Source organism: Neolamprologus multifasciatus, chromosome 15 (assembly GCF_963576455.1).
Source record: "Neolamprologus multifasciatus chromosome 15, fNeoMul1.2, whole genome shotgun sequence".
NCBI classification, from domain to species: Eukaryota; Metazoa; Chordata; class Actinopteri; order Cichliformes; family Cichlidae; genus Neolamprologus; species Neolamprologus multifasciatus.
The window spans coordinates 13,004,125-13,024,599 of NC_140453.1; the positions used below are offsets into that span (position 1 = coordinate 13,004,125).

Sequence of the window (20,475 nt, forward strand, 5' to 3'; positions counted from 1 at the left end):
GATCCCAAATGTTCTGGCCTGCTTCTGATTGTAGATGTCATGTGCCATAAACGTTTTATATGGATGCGTGTAACCTGCCCAAAGCTAAGCGCTTACTCACTTGAGGCTGTCGCTTCAAATAAAATCTGTCCTCAGTCACAATTCAGTGGCAAATTAAGCTCAAGTCAACACAATAAACTGGTTGCAGAAAGTTCAGCGATTGGTGTGACTGACTGCAGTCAGAAAGCAGTGATAAACTTTGGGCACAGTCTCAGTCTGGTGCGTTGGCTTTATCACAGAGTCGATTGCGGGAGAGAGTTTACTGGTCGTTAGAGGTGAGGCGGTGGTGAACTGGTAAAAAGAGAAATGTAGCACTGGGCAAGATTTCACACCTCCCACATAGATGAATGTATGTTCACACAGGCATCTGAATTCTTTTAAACGTGCAAATTCCACTTATTTTCTTAAGATTAACTATCAAAGAAAACGATATTTAGAGTAATCTTGTGGCTTTCTGGGAAAAACCGGCAGTGACTTGGATAAGAAAACCGATATTACACACGTTTCTAAACACCATGTGGAAACACTTGCGATACAAGCTCTATCCAATGGTTGAAACATCTAAAGACAAGAGAAGCAAGAAAATATTGTGTTATTTAACTCCCTCGGGTCCCTGAACACATAAACACAAAAATAGGTTTCTTAGTCTTGTAATTAAATCTGCAGATTTTTGTCGATCCGTGTTTAAACAGAGCACAAATGCAAAAGACACGTCTTCCAACTTACCACAAGCTCCAACAATTGGGTGGTTTTCTCCACAATTTTACACCATTTACAGCAATTTTTCGCCTCCAGCCAAGTACAGTTTAGATAATTTGTTTGTGGTGCTCTCTCAGTATTTAAAACTTACATTCAACGGCATCTTTTCAGAATACGTTTTTCATTTATTCTGTATAAAACACAGAACCCACTGTGAACAGAAAAGCCTTTCAGTAAAAACTGCTCACAGCATGCTCTGTCGATTATCAAAAGTTAATGGGACACTGTTTCTGAAAAGGCACGCTGTTGTTAACTCTTTTTTTTTCTAATGCAAAATCTCTGCTTATATAATGGTGTTTATTTAAGTGGTATCAGAAACTTCAGAAAAAAGCAAAACAAATATGGACAAACAAACCCAAAACATGTGCAAAATGTTCTTTTCTTTCTTTTTTGTGTTATTTGAGTGCTCCAAGCACATCTTACAGTTGAGCAACTGGACTTCACCTCAATCTTGAGTTTTAGCTGCTTTTAGTGCTATAAAAGGCTCATATACCCACAACACACATGTGCAAAACTTGTGCTAAAATGATTAAAAACCTATAGCAAAGCAGATATGTCCATGCCACCTTCATCTGGCAATTCAATAGCAATTCTTATTGTTGATGGGAGTTTGTGGAAAGTGACATTTATTTGACATTAGTAGCAAATTGTTATGGGGTGAATGAGAGGTCACGACCTATGATTTTGATGCAAGGTAAGGCAAAAAAAAAAAAAAGTGTTCTTGTAAGAGCGGAGCAGACTGCAGGTGCTGCAGCACAAGTATTTTATAGAACAGTTTTGCAGCAGTCATTTGACCTCAGGGCTTACCTCCATGTGCTTCTACACATGCTCATACATGTGTGTGCGTACCTGTGTGTGTGACTCTTCAAGGGTGCATGTGTACCACACGTCCTGTATCCATCTAACACAAGGGCTCATGCTTTTCTAGACACACAAGCATAAAAATGAAAAAGGCAGTGACATAATGACCTCAGGCCCTGCCCTCATTCTTAACATAGTTAATACTTTCCACTGTCTAACTCAATCATACTCTATCCATCTTTCCATTTCACATTCACAAACACAGCACAGACAATACTATTATATTACTGCCCCAGTCTCCCATGGCAACTCCCTGAAAGCAAGCCTTGCTCTGTATGATTAGGATTGGTACAGCCACTATTGCTCAGCTTCTTCCCAACGTGTTTATTCTTGGATATCATTTGTGCATCTGCTGACGTCTTGATTTAATCTGGTTTGCCCTTGGATCAAAAATTTCCTGAGAGGCCAAATGAAGGCTGTCTGGACAGAGGAAAGGATGCAATCCTATGTAACACACAGCCTTATTAGAAGCAGCCTGTGTCAGTGGGGATTGTCATGCACAGCTGATGAAGCTTAGTCCACTGTAAGACTGAATTAATGAGGAAATAATGAGTCGACTGTGTGTGTGTGTGTGTGTGTGTGTGTGTGTGTGTGTGTGTGTGTGTGTGTGTGTGTGTGTGTGTGTGTGTGTATGTGTGTGTGTGTGTGTGTGTGTGGTTTTTTTTTTAACTTAGATCACAAAATGATATAAGCCATTATCTCAGGAGCTGGTGATGGCTGAACTCAGCAAAAACAAATACGAGACGATCTTTCAGCACACGATAAAGTCCTGAAACAACGCTAAAGGGCTATGAACAGCTGTGACCATCTGGATAACAGAGCTCAGGAGGCCTAAGTAGCAATTATATCTAAGTGTTAAAAAGTGAAGATCCAGCTGGGAGAGGTGAATTTGTGATGATACTAAACCAAAAGTGCTCATGTAAACCTCTGCAGGGGAAAGCCAAGGACATCATGACTGTAGCATATCATCTGTTTAGCAAATGTTCCAATGTTATTAGGATCTTTCGATTTAAAGCTGCTATATTTTTAAAGAAAGAGTGCATTAATGGCCGTGCATCTTTGAAAGGAGAATCTGTTTGTGGTGTTTTATGATACAGTTTTGGTTTGTTCTTGCTGCTCTCAAATTTATAGCAGCAGCTACAGACAGCTGATTTCACTAAAAACTGAGTGCATGCCACCTGCTCTGGATCAAACAGCAGACAGATAACACAGCGTACACAGTGAATTTTAGAGCTAAAATGTCCCTGAGAACTTGGTGGACAGCAGACCTGAGTTGAAATAGGCCCATTAGATCGGCGTTTATTGGGTGGATAAAAAAAAAAAATAGAAATAATAGAAATTGTTTGTTACCATTGGTCCATGAAAATATAATAATTGGTCAGTTCTGTACTTCTCCCAATAAAGTTTTTGTATATTTTTGTTTTCTAGTCATCAGAATTTAGATTTTATGACGTACCCATTGTGATGTCGCATTTGATGATCTGAGTGAGATCTGAAATCTGACCGAGAAACGGAGGGCACTGTACAATTAGAGCCAGTTACCCAGTTTTTGTATCTTTTCCGTCTGTACGCCACACGAATGTAACCAGTGGTTTGCACCTTGTTGTTAACCCTCTGTATTTCCAGTCATGACGGTGTCTCTTGGTTGTAGACTTTGACGATGGTATGCCTACCCCCTCGAGTGTTTTTGACTGAATTAGATGGTATGAAATTGTTCTTATGAAGTTTTACTTAAAGTGAAAAGGCATAAAATACAAATTCAAAACTTTGTATTTTCAACTTCAGATACGATGTCCTCTTCATTTGTCCTGAGATAACAAGGGAACAGATCTCCCCTGGCCATTAAACTGGCTGTCAGTCACGTGTAGTTATTTTTAAAAATGGTGAGCTGTGTATAAAAGTTATTGTAATTTTTATGCAGTTATTGCAAAGTCTGCAGCGAAGTCTGTTTCTTTGTGTATTTGATTATAGATGTGATGCTAAATATACATAAAATAGAAACAATATTGTATTAAATAATACTTGAAACCTGCAACAAAAAGAAAGTATTTGAAAAATGTTTCCTGAGTTTGTAAATTAGGTTATAGAGAGGACTATTTTCTTAGGGAGATTTATTTTTGCCGAATTCATGTTTAATGCACTTCCACATTTCTTGCATGCTAAATGCTAAATAAAAAACTCTTTTAAAAAAATGTATGCCCCTGAAATGTATCTTAATGTGGTTTTTGTGTTGCAGCAGAGAAACCCCCACGACCACAAAATGTGAAACCAACATCTGTGGAGAAGGGCCTTAGGGAAAGCTGGGAGCCGTCTATCCATCTGGATGGAAGACCTGTGGACCGCTTCATGATCAGCTCCAGTAAACCCACGAGATCCCATCGATTCACTAAAGCGAGCAAGGACAGTCGCGCTCCCATGTTGGAGGATGTAGGTAAGAAAGAGTCAATAAAAGTTCAAAAAGAGGAGGATGAGAATGTGAGATGTCACGATTCCATAACCATGTTGAAGTTATGCCTGTAAATGAACTGGAACTAATGGTAAGTGCTGGTAGAGCTGCTAGACAAAAAAAAGTAATCCAGAAGAATATAAATGGACACAGAGCATACAAATAAGGTTTGCCTTAAACCGTGAAGTGAGCTTTGAAATCCCACAGTTCTGCATTTTCTCAAGATAAATGCCAAGAATGAGACAAGGAACAAGAAGCAAAGTAGACACTCAAGACATTGAGGTGTGTAAAAGTGCATGCGTATGTTGACTTGATTAATGATGATTAATCTCTATATGTGGATTAGTTCATAATTGGATGCACTGTCCTAAAAGTTTGCCAGAGGGAAAGCACACCAGGGGTGATGTGCGTGTCAGGCCATCGTCATCCTAGCTCAGTAGACAGTGGTTGTTTGAGGCTTTAGAGAAGGGGCTTATTTTTAGGTTTTAATAGCTTCTTTTGGTATTTTCTAATCCCACATTGTAAAACTTAAGTCAGGTCTTTATGCTTCTATATACATACATACATACATACACTTTGTGTTACTGACTGAGTCCAACCTGCTTTTGTCATTATTTCATTTTCCTCCATCCTTGGCACCATACTTCATCAAAGTCTGCAGCCAACCCAGCCCTGCTCCTATAATCCTGTGTTGTGGCCACTTACTCTGTGCATGTGTGTGCGCGCAGCTTATGTGTGTCTGGTGGTGGTTGTGGTGAAGGACTGGGTGGTGCCAACTGATGAAGTCATGCATTGTCTGTGTTTTCAAAAAAAGTGTCTACAGATGCCTGTGTGTTTGTGTTCTTGTGCGTTGCCCAGTACAACTTCTGGTGGCCGCTGTGGTCTCTCCAGCTCCAGCACTGTTCACCATAAATCTCAAAAACCTGGCAACTGAGCTCAGTCTCAGCTTCGCCTTTCCAGAAATTCCTTGCAGATCATGTGTTGTTCCCTCAGCAGCATGAGAGCAGCATCAGCTGTCATAAATAACCCCATACTGTTTGCTTCAACATCATTAATGTGTCTGGAGCAACAAAGACAAAACGTCGACCTGATATGATATGATATAGACTATGTAAACAATATTTTAAAAATCAGTTTGTTTTTCTTTTTATTTACAGAATGAACTGCTTCCTTACTAGTTGATATATCCAGATATCCTGTGTTTTTGTTTCTAGACCCTGAATGGGTTAACCTGGATGGCTTTGCTGTGTTGGGCGGTGCACCTGTCAGCAATTTATCAGCAGGTAAACCTAATCAGAGGGCATCATTACCAACATTACATGACAATGGGTTAAAAGCATGAAACGAGGAATTGTCTTGAATTCTCTTTCTTCAGGCAATAATCACCCTTTTCTTTATCCCCTTACTTGGTTCTTCCCCACGGGATGAATAAAGGGAAACACTCATTTGTCTCTGACGCCCACATTTCTGTCTATTTAGATAGATGTGCTTTTCTTGTAGGTGAACCGTATTTTAAATCTGTTTTAGAGAGTGTTACCTTTAATGACCTTTTATGCCATAGCTATTTTTTTTTTAAATTACCTGTCAGAGATTTTAGTAGACTGTGAAATCACAAGAAATCAGGAACAGACACATTGCTGGAAGCCAATATTGGCAGACTATTTAGAAAGTGAACACTTTGAGTTGCGGGTATGAGTGCCCTGTCAAGCAGGCCTTACTGATTTATCAGGTGAGTGAAAGCTAACTGCAAACAATTTTGGTAATTAATTATTAGAGTAATTTATCAAGGAAATGTATTAATAATTGGTGTTATAACATTCTCAAAGGCTGTTTATGTCATTGTGTGGTCAGTCCAAAACGATGTAAGCAGTAGTGATAGCAATGCAAACATATGGCCCTCTAGGACTTATTTTTACAGTTCTGTGCAAAAGTCTCGAACCACCCCATATTTTTTTTGCATTTTCCTTCCAAGGAGTCAGACTTTTTCTTTTCTTTAAGTGTCTTGACTATAAGCTCTCCAACTTCCAAAGTTCTTTGTTTGGACATTGGCTCCTTCACTTGTTTTTCAAACCTCGTACCTAACCCTTTTCACACTGAGGAGCAACTTAGCAAAAAGACCTGAGTGATACATCTGGTCCTGCTGTATGCCAAGCCTCATCAGACGTAGTCTCAGTGGAAAGGTGGCTGTCAAAAAACTATTGTTAAGGAAGGGAAACAGGGAGAAAAGGCTGGGGTGTGCCAAATTACACAAGGATTGGACTAAAAGTCGATGGCAACAGATCTTATGGAGCGATCAATTGAAATTTGAAATTTGTAGTTTAAATTATCGTCAGTACGTATGGAGGATGTCAGAAAAGAGGTACAATAGACAGCATCTACAGCCATCTGTAAAACATGGTGGAGCTTCTGTTGTGGTTTTAAGCTGCATTTCAGTCAGCAGTGTTGGAAATTGTGTCAAAATTGCAGAAAAATGTAGAAAAGTATGATCAGATATTGATCAACCATACAATATTATCTGGAAAGCATCTAATTGGCAACAGCTTCATTTTTCAGATTGACAATGATCTCAAACACACTGCAAATGCAGTAAAAGACAGAAAAACACCAGTGGAACACATTCAGTCATGGATTGGCCTCCCCAGAGCTTTCCTAAGAGCCGTTGTGGTTATTCCAATATTAATTTTCAAGCTTGGTGGAATTCTCCAAACTATGTTTTTACATGTATTGTGCATACATGTGCAGATTTGCATGTTTCGCTGAATCTCTGTATGCTGTCACTATTTTCCATTTCCAAAGTATAAAAAAAATTAGTGGTGGCTCAAGACTTTTGCATAGTGCTGTACTTTTTTTGTGTGCAGCCCAATGTGATATTTGAGCTTATGTCATGTAAATGCTCATTGGTCTAATCAAACGTAGACATGCATCATACTGTTCCAGTGGACAGTTTAGTCTCTCTAAACCACTTAATCGTGGCAGGGAACGTGGAGAAACTCTTTAAAATTCCCTATTGAAAGGATGGGAAGCAGAAAGGGAACCCAGGGCCTTCTTGTTGCAAGGCAGCAGTGGTAACCGCAATGCTAGTCTGGAGTTTCAGTTTTATGTGTTTGAGGCAGAGCTGCTCCAGGAACATGAATAATCATATTTGTTGATTTACTTTGGGGAATGGAGACGCCTGGAAAGGCAGAACAAAGCCAAATGAAAAGTAAGAGCCAAAAGGAGAAGTAGATAATGTTCTAAATCTTCATTTACTATCAGCTGAGAGCTTAATATTGCTTGCTTGATAAAATAATCTAATAATCTAATTATTAAGGATAATTGATAACCCGTTCCATGCCATTTACCAAGCATAGCACTAGAGCTAGCACACTTCCTGCACACTGACATTGTTATATAATGGCAGTGTATACCATCCTGAAGTTTTTTTAATGCTTTAAATTTACGTTATATGTAAAAATAACTTAAATGAAATCGCATGTGTGCAAACTGAATGTTCCTCTTTGTTTGATGAAACAGTTCAATTGTAAAAAAAAATAAAAAATCAGCATGTTAACATTTATTGAGCTTCAGTGATGAAAGCAAACAACAATAGCATGATTAGAACATGACTATTAATCAGTCACAGGCGCTTATCAAATGCTGCCAGGCAATTTCTGGTAACTTACAACTGCAATTTGATATGCGTCTTTTGGGATGATACTAATTTGCTCGTCTAATTTATAAATCGTCTAAGGTACACAATGACTTAGCAGTCTGGTATGCTAATACATAAATTATGGCGACAACATTGGCATTAGCGCTGTATATTTTCACTACAGGCTAAACTGATTAGCTCTGCTGGAAAGAACACTTTGCCATTGACTAGGAATTGTTTGTATAAATTAAACTGTGGGTAAAGTGAGTAAGTATGAGACCCAAAAATACCAATTTGTTTGCGACATTTAGACTTCTTTTTTTAAGGTTGCAAAACATCAAAGATGACGGTTCAGCTAGTTTTTGAGGAGCGTCCAAGGACATAACAGAGACATTCTTGGGGACCTCAGTCTGAACACTGAGGTGTGCCTCGCTCTGTTTTTGCTATGATATGCCTGTCTGTCAGCAGGCAAGCCTTATAGCACCTAGGTCCACTGAGCTTCCAGGAAAAGGGATCTGGCATTACCAGCACTGTCAAGTCAGTGGTTTAGTGGTTCGTGGCATTGTGACCTGGGCCAAATTATGTATTGTGACAGTTTTCCAGACATAAAAAGGGAAGACTGATTAAAACCAAATGGGGATATTTCTGTTTTAAGCTATACTTGGTATCAGAAAAAACAAATGGAAAGGGCTTGGGATGAAAATTAATTGTCAAAGAGTCATGGCTAGTTGCCATATGGTGAACAATGTTTACAAAAAATACAAAAGCTATGAATGAGACACTTTAAAGTATTATTTTTGTGGTATTTTACGCTTATAGGATTAGTGCAGGTATAGGTAGAAGAACACAATTTTTGTTAGCACTTAAACCAATAGACCTGTTAAAAATAGCTAATTGTGTGTTGTAAAACTATGCATACCCTTACTGCTTTCGCTGCAATTATAGGGTAGAGAGCAACAATGTGCTGCAAATTGAAGGCACTTGATTAATTGATCATCGGCAAGTGTGAGCACTGTAAGCGTGAGCACAGAAAGCAGAGCATAAGAACAGAAATATTGGCAGCTTGATAGTCTGGAGAGTTCAGGCATCACCCATGATATTAAACAACTGTCGATTATAAGGCCATTTCCAGAGAATTTAAAATCCATCATTCTGCAGCGAGAAAGATTATTCACAAGTGGATATCATTCAAGACAGCTGCCAGTCTTTGCAGGAATGGACATCCCAGCCAATTAACCCCAAGGTCAGAGAAAATGCAAAAAACCCAAGAGCTACATCTTAGACTCTACAGAACAAAAACACTGAACATGTATGACTTGTTTGGAAGGTTGCCAGGAGAAAGCTGTTGCATCTGAACAAACCACAAGACTTCTGTAGCAATGTACTTTGAACAAACCACACCAAAGTGGAGATGTTTGACCGCAATACATAGCACCACATTAAGTCTAAAGCATATCTGTACAACCACCTCATGCAAACTGTCAAATCACGGGGGTGGAGGTGATGATTTGAGCTTGTTTTGCAGCCACAGGATTTGGTCCCCTTGCATTCACTGAATGGACCAGGAACTTCCCTGTATAGTATAGCTGCTGAATCATGGGATGTACTTCATTTTTAACAGGATGTATAGACTGTTATGAAAACTCTCTCGTTCACATTTCTGTATGATTTTATTTGTTTACAGTTTTTTTTAAAGCCTTGTTAAACTAAAAAGTGTAGTGGGAAAGACTAACACAACATTTGTCCACATTAAATCTGTGATTTGAATCACAGATGACACAAATTCTTATTCTGATTTCACAGTTCACTTACTGGAAATGTGTGAAAACACGCAAAGCTGACAGGAAAAGCGGGTTTGGGCATTACTAAACAAATAGCCAGTACTGTCTGAATCCAAAGGGAAGACGTTCATTCAGCTGTGCTGGCAGTACAGACAGGAGATACAGACATTAAGTAATAAACAGAGTGATCCAAGTTGATCCAAGTTGATCCAAGTTGAACCAGAAAAACCCCCAAACACATGTATTTTCTTCATGGTCTTCTATACATTGTGTTTCCTCATCACATCTTCTTTGTCCCCTAACCACAAAACTCCTTCTTTTTAAGTCACTTTTAGATATGGTGGCCTCATGAAGACACCTATAATCTCATTTGGCTCACCCTACATGTTGAGTAGAAAATAAAGTCTTACATTAAAGTATTGATTAAACCTTTGAAATGCATAATGTTCACCTTTTTACATCAGCTGACTTATCAGTACTCCCCCAGCTGTGCACGCAGCTGTCCTGATGGGAAACAGAGTGGACCTTTTCCATCTGAAAGTGATTATGGTAAACAGAAAAGGGAAGAACAGATGGAGAGAATGGAAGAACAAATATAGAGGGAGGGGCAGATGTTTTTTTGTTTTTGTATTGGAAATGCTATCGCTAAGCACTGCAGCCAGATGAGAGGGATTGTCTGACTGTCTGAGTCAGTGTCTGAGATGTTGTCCAAGATGGTGTGACTACTAGCTTTGGATTGAAGCGGGAAGCAGAGCACCAGAAGTTATAGCAGATGACAGGGTACATGATGCAGTTCTTCAGCATTTCCCTTCTGTGACAACTGGCCAGGCTGACAGGCGGTGTTGGATGAGTGTGACAAGAAATTATGTGTTTATCAATAAGTGAATGTGTCTTGAGTGGAAAAGTTATGTGGAAACATTTTCCATGGAGGATAGAGTTTCAAAAAGGCCCCAAAGGCAAACCGAGCACAAAAACCAGATTATGTACATTGGGATTTTAAAGTTAAAATGAACGGTGCAGTCTGAATTTTAAATGTATTATATCCATCAGCAGGTCCAGTAAGATCTTCACAAACAGTGGTGCCCCGAAATCACTCCTCCGTAAAACGGGCAACCAGGATGGACAGGAAGGCTCAGCTGTCAGGTGTGCCTAATGTCAGAACACACAGGAGGGCACCTCAGTCTTCCTCTGGTCCCAGGCAGCCCGAGAGAGTTTTGGCAGGAGTTCCTCTGCTGGAAAGGAGACGCCAACACTATGCCAAGCCTCAGTCTGATCAGAGAAACCGACTCGCACGCAAACTAAGTAAGAGGGCCAATATTTTATACTACTGATCACTAAATGAAATGATGAAATGAACAAAGCTTTAGGTTTTAGTCAAATATGATGCTGAGTAAGAAATGTGAACGTGTCCTTATAGTATTGGAAGATACGGTTGTGGTCAAACGTTTACATATTCATGAATTTCATGGTCATTTTGGACTTTTAATTTCCTTGAACTTTTCTTTTTCCAAGGGTAGAATGATTGTAAACCAGACCTCTTAAAAAAACAAGCATTGGGTAGAGAAACTTGAATTGATTTTGGATTTTCTCTAAGCCACACAGTGCCAAAATTACAGATGCAGGCTCAATTACATAAATACACACAACTAATATTTAGTAAATGCCACTTAGCAAGTTGCACCTTGACCGGACATTTTTGGTAGCCATCAACAAGCTTGTGGCATTATTCTGGCTGGAGATTTGATCACGCCTGTTAGGAGAGTTGATAGAGTTTAATTAAATAGGTTGGTTTCATAGCACAGTGCGTAATTCATAAATTTTCCTCATTATTTCATTCACTTTGTGTAGTGCACCAGCACCACTGGCAGCAAAACAGCTGCAGACCATGATACTACCACCACCATGCTTGACATTTTGTACAGTGTTTAGGTTTAAGAGCTCTTGTCATTGTGACCAAATAGCTCACTCAATCTAGTGTGACTATAAGACCTTTCTGCAGGAGGCATTTTGGCTTATACGTGTGGGCAGCTGCAAATTTTATTCGAGCCTAAAGGTGTCAGTTTTGGAGAAGGGGTTTCTTTCTTGGTTATGACCCTCTCAGTCCATTGGAGAAGCGGTTTCTTTCTCCATTGTGATGGAAACTGATGATCTAGGTGTTTGCAGTTGTTAAGAAATGGTTCCAAGAGACCTTCCCAACTTGTGGAAATCTACATATTGGAGCCTGTACATAAACTTTTAATCCTGTGTGGATTAGAGAAAATCCAAAATCCAATTAAAGTTGTGCACTTACTGCTTGTTTTTAAAGAATGTAATAGATGCTGTCATTAATAGAATAGATGTAATAGATGTCATTCTACCCTGGAAAAAGAACAGTTCAAATAAACGATTAAAAGCCCTAAATTGCTATGAAATTCATGCCCATGATTACTGCATGTATGTATCTTTGACTATGACTTTAGGTGGCACACAATAATTTCCTGTGGCAAAGACTACTGAAATAAACCAGCAATAAAAAGGTTAACAACATCTAGAAGGCATTTGGATTTGTCCTAGTTTCTTATTTATTTGTTTGTTTCCTATTGAAAATAATTTAGCTAAGAGGATACATTTTTTGTACTATCTTTAGTTTCCAGAGTGTAAACCCTGGCCGTGCCTGGTATCCCTTTTTTATTCATAGCGTCTGAGTCCGTTCATGTGGTGTCACTGCAGGCACAGAAGGCCCAGGGTCAGAGCAAACCTGCCAACAGACCAGTCGCAACCAAAACAACCACACCAGGTACCTGCAGGTTTATAGAGAATCATTCTGTATGTCTTTTTTTTCATAGTAGATATAGAAAATCTGCAAAAATTCTGCAAAACTACCTTGCCAAAGTTTAGAAGAAGTCAGAGGATGATGTATATCCAGTGACTTTAATATTCGTTTGGATCCAGACATTTGGGTTTTTATCTCTTTGTGTGTTGTCTAGCTCCACCTGAACATGAGGCCCAGGACATCAGTGTCAGGGTCATGTCTCCTAAATCAGTTCTCATTTCGTGGGTTGACCCTGCTGTCGAGATGGAGAAAGTTGCCCCTGGAGCATCCAGGTGGGCCCTGTTAAAGTGTCAGTTAACAAGGGGGGAAAAAAAAGAAAAATGATGGCAAATAGAGAAAAAATAAAACTGAAGTCTAATCTTTCTTAATGGAATAAGGCATTTTCTTTTTATTCTTAACTCAGATCATACACAGTTAGGTACAGGGAGAAGGGTGAGTCAGCACGCTGGGAGTACAAGGAGAGCACGCAAAGGAGAATTTTGATAGACACCCTGTCTGCTGACAGCATGTATGAGTTCTCTGTCAGAATCTCTCAGGAAGAAAATCACAGCAAGTGGAGCGACTCCGTCTTTCAGAGGACTCCAGAGTCAGGTATGTGTTGACTCTGTTTGCTGAGAATTACTTACACAATATCTCATAGTGTCTGATGCAATAGGAGTCTGTAACTGTGTGAAAGAAATGAAGGGTTATAAAGAGCCAAAACCACTGACTTTTTTTAATAAAATGAAAACAGAAATGATTTTTTCAAAAAAACAAAAATACAAAAGGCAATTCATTCTTGCACAACCCTTTTAAGCTTATTTCCTCATACCACATCTCTTCACATTTGCTGCCTATTATTCTTTTTTTGATATATGAGCCTAGGTTTGGCTGCTGCGCTCCCATTATTGAAGCTTTAATACCACGTTTCAGCTCCTGAGCTGCAGTTCATTGGAATGTCAACATTTACTGCCTGGCTCACAGTTTAGGTCTCCTTCATACACCATCTCAGGGGGCACGATCTAACAGTGTATGGCAGCAATATTTTCCTCAGTTGTAGCCTTCTGGCACAAATATCCTTACTGTTTTTACATGCTTTAAGCAGCAATTTCCTCACCCTTTATACTTTCTGTTGCCTATGGTTTCTTTTTTGCTACTTGTTTTCCATCCTGTCTTTCCATTCACTTTTACTCTTCACTTTCACAAGCACCATCTGGGCCACCTGAGAACTTTGAGGTCAAGCCATTAAGAGGAAAAGGGACTGCTGTTGTAGCAACATGGGATCCGCCTGAAGAGCCCAATGGGAGGATAAAAGGTCAGACCAATATAATGAAACTATTGTTATTGTTATTGTTATAATGATGGCAAAACATAACAATTATTCATTTTCGTGCCATGATTACTCCACCTACATTGGTGTTCTATATTGGCCACGGATCTTTCACCCAGTGACAATATTTGCATTGTATCTGGATGTGTCCTACAAAACAAAGTGCAGCATGTTGATGTCACAGGGCTAATGTTTGCTGTGAGTTTACTGTCACTGTTGGAACAAATAAAGAAAGTCAGCTAATGCTTTCCAGACATGTTGAAATAGCATCAGTATTTTCTCTTGAACAATCTCACTACCTTTCCAAACCTCTCTTTCAAACAGAGTACATCTTGACTTATGTCCCTGCCATGAAGCCTTTTGAAACAAAAAGCGTGAAGTACCATGGAAGCACCACGACAGCCACCATAGATGACCTCACACCTGGAGACCGTTATATTTTCACCATTAAGGCCACCAATAGGAAGGGACAAGGACCACAGAGCAAGACCTTCAGTGTCGCCATGCCAGGAAGTAAGCATATTTGATAATGTAATTATATAGTCACACTGGGGAAAACAGTCCTTGGAGACTGTGCCACATGTGGCACAGCAACTTTGGAGTTGTTGCTTCAAAGATGGGGACCAGGTCTGTGACTATTTACAGTCAGTTGCTGTGTTCAAAACAACCTTGTCTACCCTTTTGCCATCTGTTGAAAATCTGTTGCTGTCTGAATACACAGAATTTCACAATAATCAGAAATTTACATAACTACTTATGGCCATAGTCCAGCCAGAACCTTATAGATTTAAAACATAAATACAAAAAAATTTCCACAAATGGTAATATAGTTGCTGCAGGACTCTCAATTTAACTGATTTAATTTAAAATTATGTAGGCACTTGATAACCAGGCTTTTGTTATAGGGATATAAGCAGAATGCAACCAGTTTTCAGCAGTTATTTCCAAACATTTGCCAATCTGTCTTCCAACTGGTCCAAGTCAGATTGTGCTTTTTGGGTAACAGGTTGCCTTCCACTAGGCAGTTGAAAATGGTTGACCTCTGGGTATCTTGCATTTTCATGCAATCATTTGCTGAAAGCAAAAAAAGATGTACCGCCTAGTTCCTAGTTGCAAGGACGTTGCTGTCCTTTTTTTCCCCTGTTGTGATTGAGCTATTAGGCATATGTGTGCATTTGAGCTTGAGACTTGCACATTCTAAATTTTCATTGTCATTGTTATTTTTTGTCTCCTAGCAGGCAGCAGTGCTGCCTCAGCATTTTCAAAAAGCAAGGACAGCCGCAGGACTGGCCACACGCCTTCCAAGCAAGATACCGACCATGATGACATCCAGACAACAGAAGTGCCAGAAATACCAACCATACAAAAGCAGGCACTCCCTGCTGCACCTGTCAACAGGCGTTTTCGTCCACTTTCCCAGACACGTTCCTATCACAGCATCTTCTCTTCCGTCAGGGGGTCAATCAGGAGAGCAGGAAACAGAGGCTCTAATAGAAGAAGGGCTAAGAATGATGAGGAAGAGGAAGAGGAAGAGGAAAACAAAGTACCCACAACACCACCTCCAGTAGAAGAGACTACAACAATGGAATTTGTACCAGAGCCTAAAGACATTGATAATGATGTTTCCCCTGAAACTGAGGATGAAGATGAATATGATGAAGAGCCTCTGACTACTAAAACCCCCTCCCTCAAAGTTTTAACACCTTCTCCAACTAAACCTGCATTTAATCGACTTAATCCACCAAGAAGAAGGCCATTTAAGATTAGGGTCCATCAAAAAGCAGGATCCAAGGATGCATCCACTGGTTCATCTTCATCCTCATCTTCTGCATCATCTTCTTCTTCTTCTTCTTCTTCTTCTGCTTCTGCTTCGTCATTATCATCATCATCCTCTTCTGCTTCATCATCTTCTAATTCTAATTCCCCCACCTCCACTTCTTCTTCTACCTCTTTGGATTCCTCCTCATCTTCCTCATCATCCCCTTCTACGACCTCACTGTCCTCTCCCTCACTTACTCAAGAATCTGCAGCAAGCAGAAAGGACTATATAGCTCTCACATATCCAGAGTCGAAAAACACCTTTGAAAAGTCCAGCATAACACATGCAAAACCCTCCACATCACTTGCAAAAGTGAACAGTTCACAGCAGACACACGTTACACCTGTAGGTAGAGGTTCCACTTCAACAGGACGCGCCAGTGGCACTGGTTTTGGTTCTAGATATGGTTTAGGCCGAAGATACCCTGGGAGCTTGTTAAGAGGGAATTCTACCCGAATGTTGAATGGTTACAAACCTGCTGTCATCTCACAGTCGAGTTCTCCAAGAAGAACTCAGAGTCAAGTAACTTCAAGCATACATAGTTCAGCAACGTCACAGGCCACTTTACCGGAAAACACTCAAAACCATGAAAAGTCAAGCACTCTCAATCCATCAACATCAAAGTCAAAATCAGGAGGGACTTCCAATGGTGAAGATGTCTTGGAGTCCTATAATTCTGACAAGTCACGTTCTACTTTAGAATCTAGGTCTCATGGCTCGACATCTTTGCAACTGACAAATCCATCCACTTCACAAAGAAATGCAAACCACCCTTCCACTGCAAATACATCAGGATTATCTCAAAGAACTTCACAAAGAGGATCTCACAGCTCTGCAAGATCACATGACACACACAACTCACAGAGTTCTCACACATCATCTGAGCGAGACACATCAAATGTGGAAGGAAATGATGACACTAACTACAAAAACACAGAAAGAGAATTGACTAAAGTTGAGGACTCTGCTTTAACTACTAGAACACAACCGACAGAGAAGCCAATGAAGAAGGACACGGAAAAAGATGAAGGAACTAAAGAAAAACCCCCAGTTTCTGCAGGTACCAGAGTCAGGCCTTCATTTGCTGAAAGATACCCTTGGCTAGCTAGTCGTTACCCAGGCAAAGTCATTTCAAGTGCAAGGATAACATCTCCAAGACAGGATAGTAGAGTTCCTTTGACCAGGATGTCATCTTCTGTTGGGGCTGGCAGACCAGTTTTGAGGGGGACAACTACCAGGGTCTCAGGGGCTACAGGTGCTGCTGGAGTGCCCTCAGTACAGGAAACCAGTGAAAATCCAAATACTTCTTCTACTCGTGACTCACTAAAGAATGGTTTTGGAGCCAGTTCGGTTAAGCCGTCACTGATCAATCAAAATGTAGGCTCTGGTGACACTAGAAACCCAGCTACCTCATCTTCATCATCTTCCTCTTCACCATCCATCTCTTCAAGTCCTGATCATCATCGCTCCTTAAGTGGGCACAGAGACTCCAGTGAGCCAAGCCATAGAGAAGTTACAAATGACAAACATAGCAATGAGGATTATCTCAGTGAGAAGAACGGGGAAAATGATAAAGTTGCAGATCCTATAGAAGCTCAAGAGAAGCCAGCAGAGTCTGACAAAAATGCAGAAGACAATGCAAGTGTGGATACAGGAGAAAGTTCATCCAGGACCAGACCTGGCACTTCCTCTGGAGTCCCTCTAACTAATCGTCGACTTGGTGTAGGGGTGAATGGAAGGGTACGCTCTCCTCTCTTACCAAACAGGCAGTTTGGTGGGTCTAGGCTTCCCCTAAGAGTACAACCACCACAAAACTCTAGACTGGGCTCTTCAACATCTGACTCTACCTCATCATCATCTGATTCAGCTTCTTCCTCAAATTTACCCCAACCAGTACTGACCTCAGAGAGTGACATTAGCAGTGGCACTACGGTGACAAGGACAGGGGGATTGGTTGGAGGCAACTCCCACTCTACATTAGCTTCATCATCCTCATCTTCATCTCGAGATAGCTTTAGGAACAACGGGAGTAGGCCTCGCTATTCCATCAGAGGGAAACAAAATAATGGCAGAGGAATCAAACCTAGCAATGGAAATGGTAACGTTAATTCCTGTATGCAATTATGTGAAGTTTTTGACGTCAGTTTAACTCACAAATGTTTTAAATAATTTATAACATCATGCCTCTGCTTATGTTCTGTACCTGTCAGGTAAAAATGGACGACCCAATCTGACAGCAACAGATGATAAAGAGTCCTCTTCCTCTCACGGAGCCAGCAAGGCCACTGGTCAAAGGTTTATCACTGGACCAGATGGAACAAAATGGGTAACTATATTTAATACACTAACCTTAGTTTTACCTGTTCCTGACTCTTTGAGCTGAAGTATGTCCAATATGATGCTTCTTGTTGTAGTTTAGAGACCAGGACAGATCATCAGAAGGAACTGAACATAATTTATTGATATACAGAATTCACTTATGGTATTTGGTGATTAGACTCCGAATGAAATCCCAGCGATAAGAATTAGGGCAGGACCCCCTGGAGTCTAGATGCTTGTGGTAGTGATTAAAGATAAGATAGAGGCTTGCATGAAGTGACTTGAGTCTGAGTCTGCAAGGTAGAATGAAAGATGATCATGGTATTAAGAATGGAGGCTGACTGGTTTGAAGGAGGCAGGATGGAAGATGATTGGACTACAGCAATGAAGTCAGCATGTAATGAATAGAATAGCAGCCAAACACTTGGGAAAACGAGACAACTGAGTGAATACAAATCCTCCTTATTAAACTCACACATAAGCTTAATTTATACCAGTCAACAAATAAAAATCTAAAAAGTAAAGAGTTAAGAAGAAACACCTTTCACCTATGAAGGTTTTAAGTAGAGATGTTCCTGGAGGCTAATTTGATAGTCAACTAGTCTAAAAGACACAAAAAAGACCTCAGATAACATTTGAAACTGAGCATACTTTAAATAGACAATTATTACGTTCCTTGCTAATCAAGTAATGTTATACAATAAGTACTGTTGAAATGTTCAGCACTTGATATTGGGTAGCACATGCACACACTGTCAGATTAGTATGACTAATGTTAGTGCTGCTAGCAGCAGAAGCTCTGGTTTCTTAAGTGGGAGCATCCACATGTTGGTGCAGACTGTAGTTACACATTGGTTGGTTATATTTATTTTTTTACATCAAAATATAGGAGATCTACATCTCAGTGTCAATCATTAACAACTTTTATGTTTATGGAGAGAGTGGGAGGGTGGGGTGCAGCCATCAGTTAGTGCTGTAAATTCTTTCAGCCAGTAACTGCCATTACCGAAATTAATAAAATAAGAATATTACATACAACCGACTAGTATTTCTGGTGCTGACTAGCAAGGGCAGCGACTTTCAAACATTAGTCACCAATAGCCTTAGTAATGAGTCTTGACTTGTTTGTCCACCAGAGGCCATTCTGCAACTTCCCTGTGGCCATTGCCCACAAATAAAGCAACCAACTGATTTGAGCAGAGTGAATAAATAACTACACGTTCCCTAACAAACGTTAGGATTATCTATTTATATTTTGTGTGTCTAAAAAATGACAGCTGGTATGTCGGAATATCAGCTTTTTAAATCACCATATGTTGGCATTCGACTTAAAAATCCTTTATCCATTGGGCTCTAATTTTAGCATGTACAATTTCCTATAGTTTATTCATTTTAAGAATCAGTCATTTAAAGATGTCCTTATTTGCTTTCATTTTGGGAATTGGATTAGGTTGTTACAGCTCTTACATACAATCCCGATCAAAAGTTTAAGATCACTTGAAAAATGGCAAAAAATCACATTTTGCATGGTTTGATCTTAACAAGGTTCCAAGTAGAGCTCTGACCTGCAACAAGAAGAAATGGGAGTGAGACGAAACATTTTTTGTGCGTGCAATTTATTGAGAACAATGAAATTTAACTGAAACCAACTGTTTTAGAGCTGATCAAAAGTTTAAGACCACACCTCCAAAAAAACACGTAACCCCCCCAAAACAGAAATCCAAGTTCTAAACATGAACTCGGGAATGAGTAGCTCCACCGTTATTGTTGATCACTTCAAAAATTTGTTGCAGCATGCTTGATGCAAGCATTTCCATGAGGTGAGTGGGAACATTTCTCAAAGTGGTAAAGACGGACGCACGAAAGGCATCTACTGTCTGGAATGGTTGTCCCTTTTTGTAAACTTCCCTTGCCATCCATCCCTGAAGGTTCTCAATTGGATTTAGATCAGGGGAACATCCAGGATGGTCCAAAAGAGTGATGTTATTCTCCTGGAAGAATTCCCTTGTCCTGAGGGCATTGTGTACTGTAGCGTTGTCCTGTTGAAAAACCCAGTCATTACCACACAGACGAGGGCCCTCAGTCATGAGGAATGCTCTCTGCAACATCTGGACATAGTCAGCAGCTGTTTGACGCCCCTGCACCTTCTGAAGCTCTGTTGTTCCACTGAAGGAAAAAGCACCCCAGACCATTATGGCACCCCCTCCACTGTGGCGTGTAGAAAACATCTCAGGTGGGATCTGCTTGTTGTGCCAGTAATGTTGGAAACCAACAGGACCATCAAGGTTACATTTTTTCTCATCAGAGGTTAAAACTTTCTTTGACCTTTCAATGTCCTATGTTTGGTGCTCTCTTGCAAAGTTCAAATGATCAGTTCTGTGGCGTTCAAGGAGACAAGGCCTTTGAAGACGTCCCACCTCAGCAGTGATGACGCGCTCCGAGAGACCCTACCTGACAGAAAATGACAATGAATCAACATTTTTGCACAGATTTGGCCTTTTAAAGGCATGCGGTGCTAAATGTTTGATCAGCTGTAAAACAGCCTGTTTCAGTTTTAGTTTATTGTTTTCAATAAATTGCATGCTTAAAAAAATGTTTTGTCTCACTCCCATTTCTTTTTGTTGCATCTTGAAGCTCTACTTGGAACCTTATTAAGATCCAACCATGCAAAATATGATTTTTTTTTTGCCATTTTTCTT

General features: G+C 40.0%; 1 protein-coding gene across 8 annotated transcripts in view; it reads left to right on the forward strand.

Moving 5' to 3' along the window:
- The window catches only part of fndc1 (fibronectin type III domain containing 1), a 44,616-nt gene that overhangs the window by 2,378 nt on the left and 21,763 nt on the right, over positions 1 to 20,475 (forward strand). For 2 of the 8 annotated variants that reach the window (XM_085133367.1, XM_085133373.1), the window contains exons 2-11: positions 3,896 to 4,090; positions 5,320 to 5,388; positions 10,568 to 10,819; positions 12,195 to 12,293; positions 12,484 to 12,601; positions 12,733 to 12,920; positions 13,516 to 13,623; positions 13,963 to 14,151; positions 14,874 to 17,555; positions 17,668 to 17,783. In XM_085133367.1, coding sequence (XP_084989493.1) covers positions 3,896 to 4,090; positions 5,320 to 5,388; positions 10,568 to 10,819; positions 12,195 to 12,293; positions 12,484 to 12,601; positions 12,733 to 12,920; positions 13,516 to 13,623; positions 13,963 to 14,151; positions 14,874 to 17,555; positions 17,668 to 17,783 — 4,016 coding nt within the window. Of the gene's footprint in view, positions 1 to 3,895; positions 4,091 to 5,319; positions 5,389 to 10,567; positions 10,820 to 12,143; positions 12,294 to 12,483; positions 12,602 to 12,732; positions 12,921 to 13,515; positions 13,624 to 13,962; positions 14,152 to 14,873; positions 17,556 to 17,667; positions 17,784 to 20,475 lie in introns of those variants that run through there. The other 6 variants (XM_085133371.1, XM_085133369.1, XM_085133370.1 and 3 more) reach the window with 6 other exon arrangements.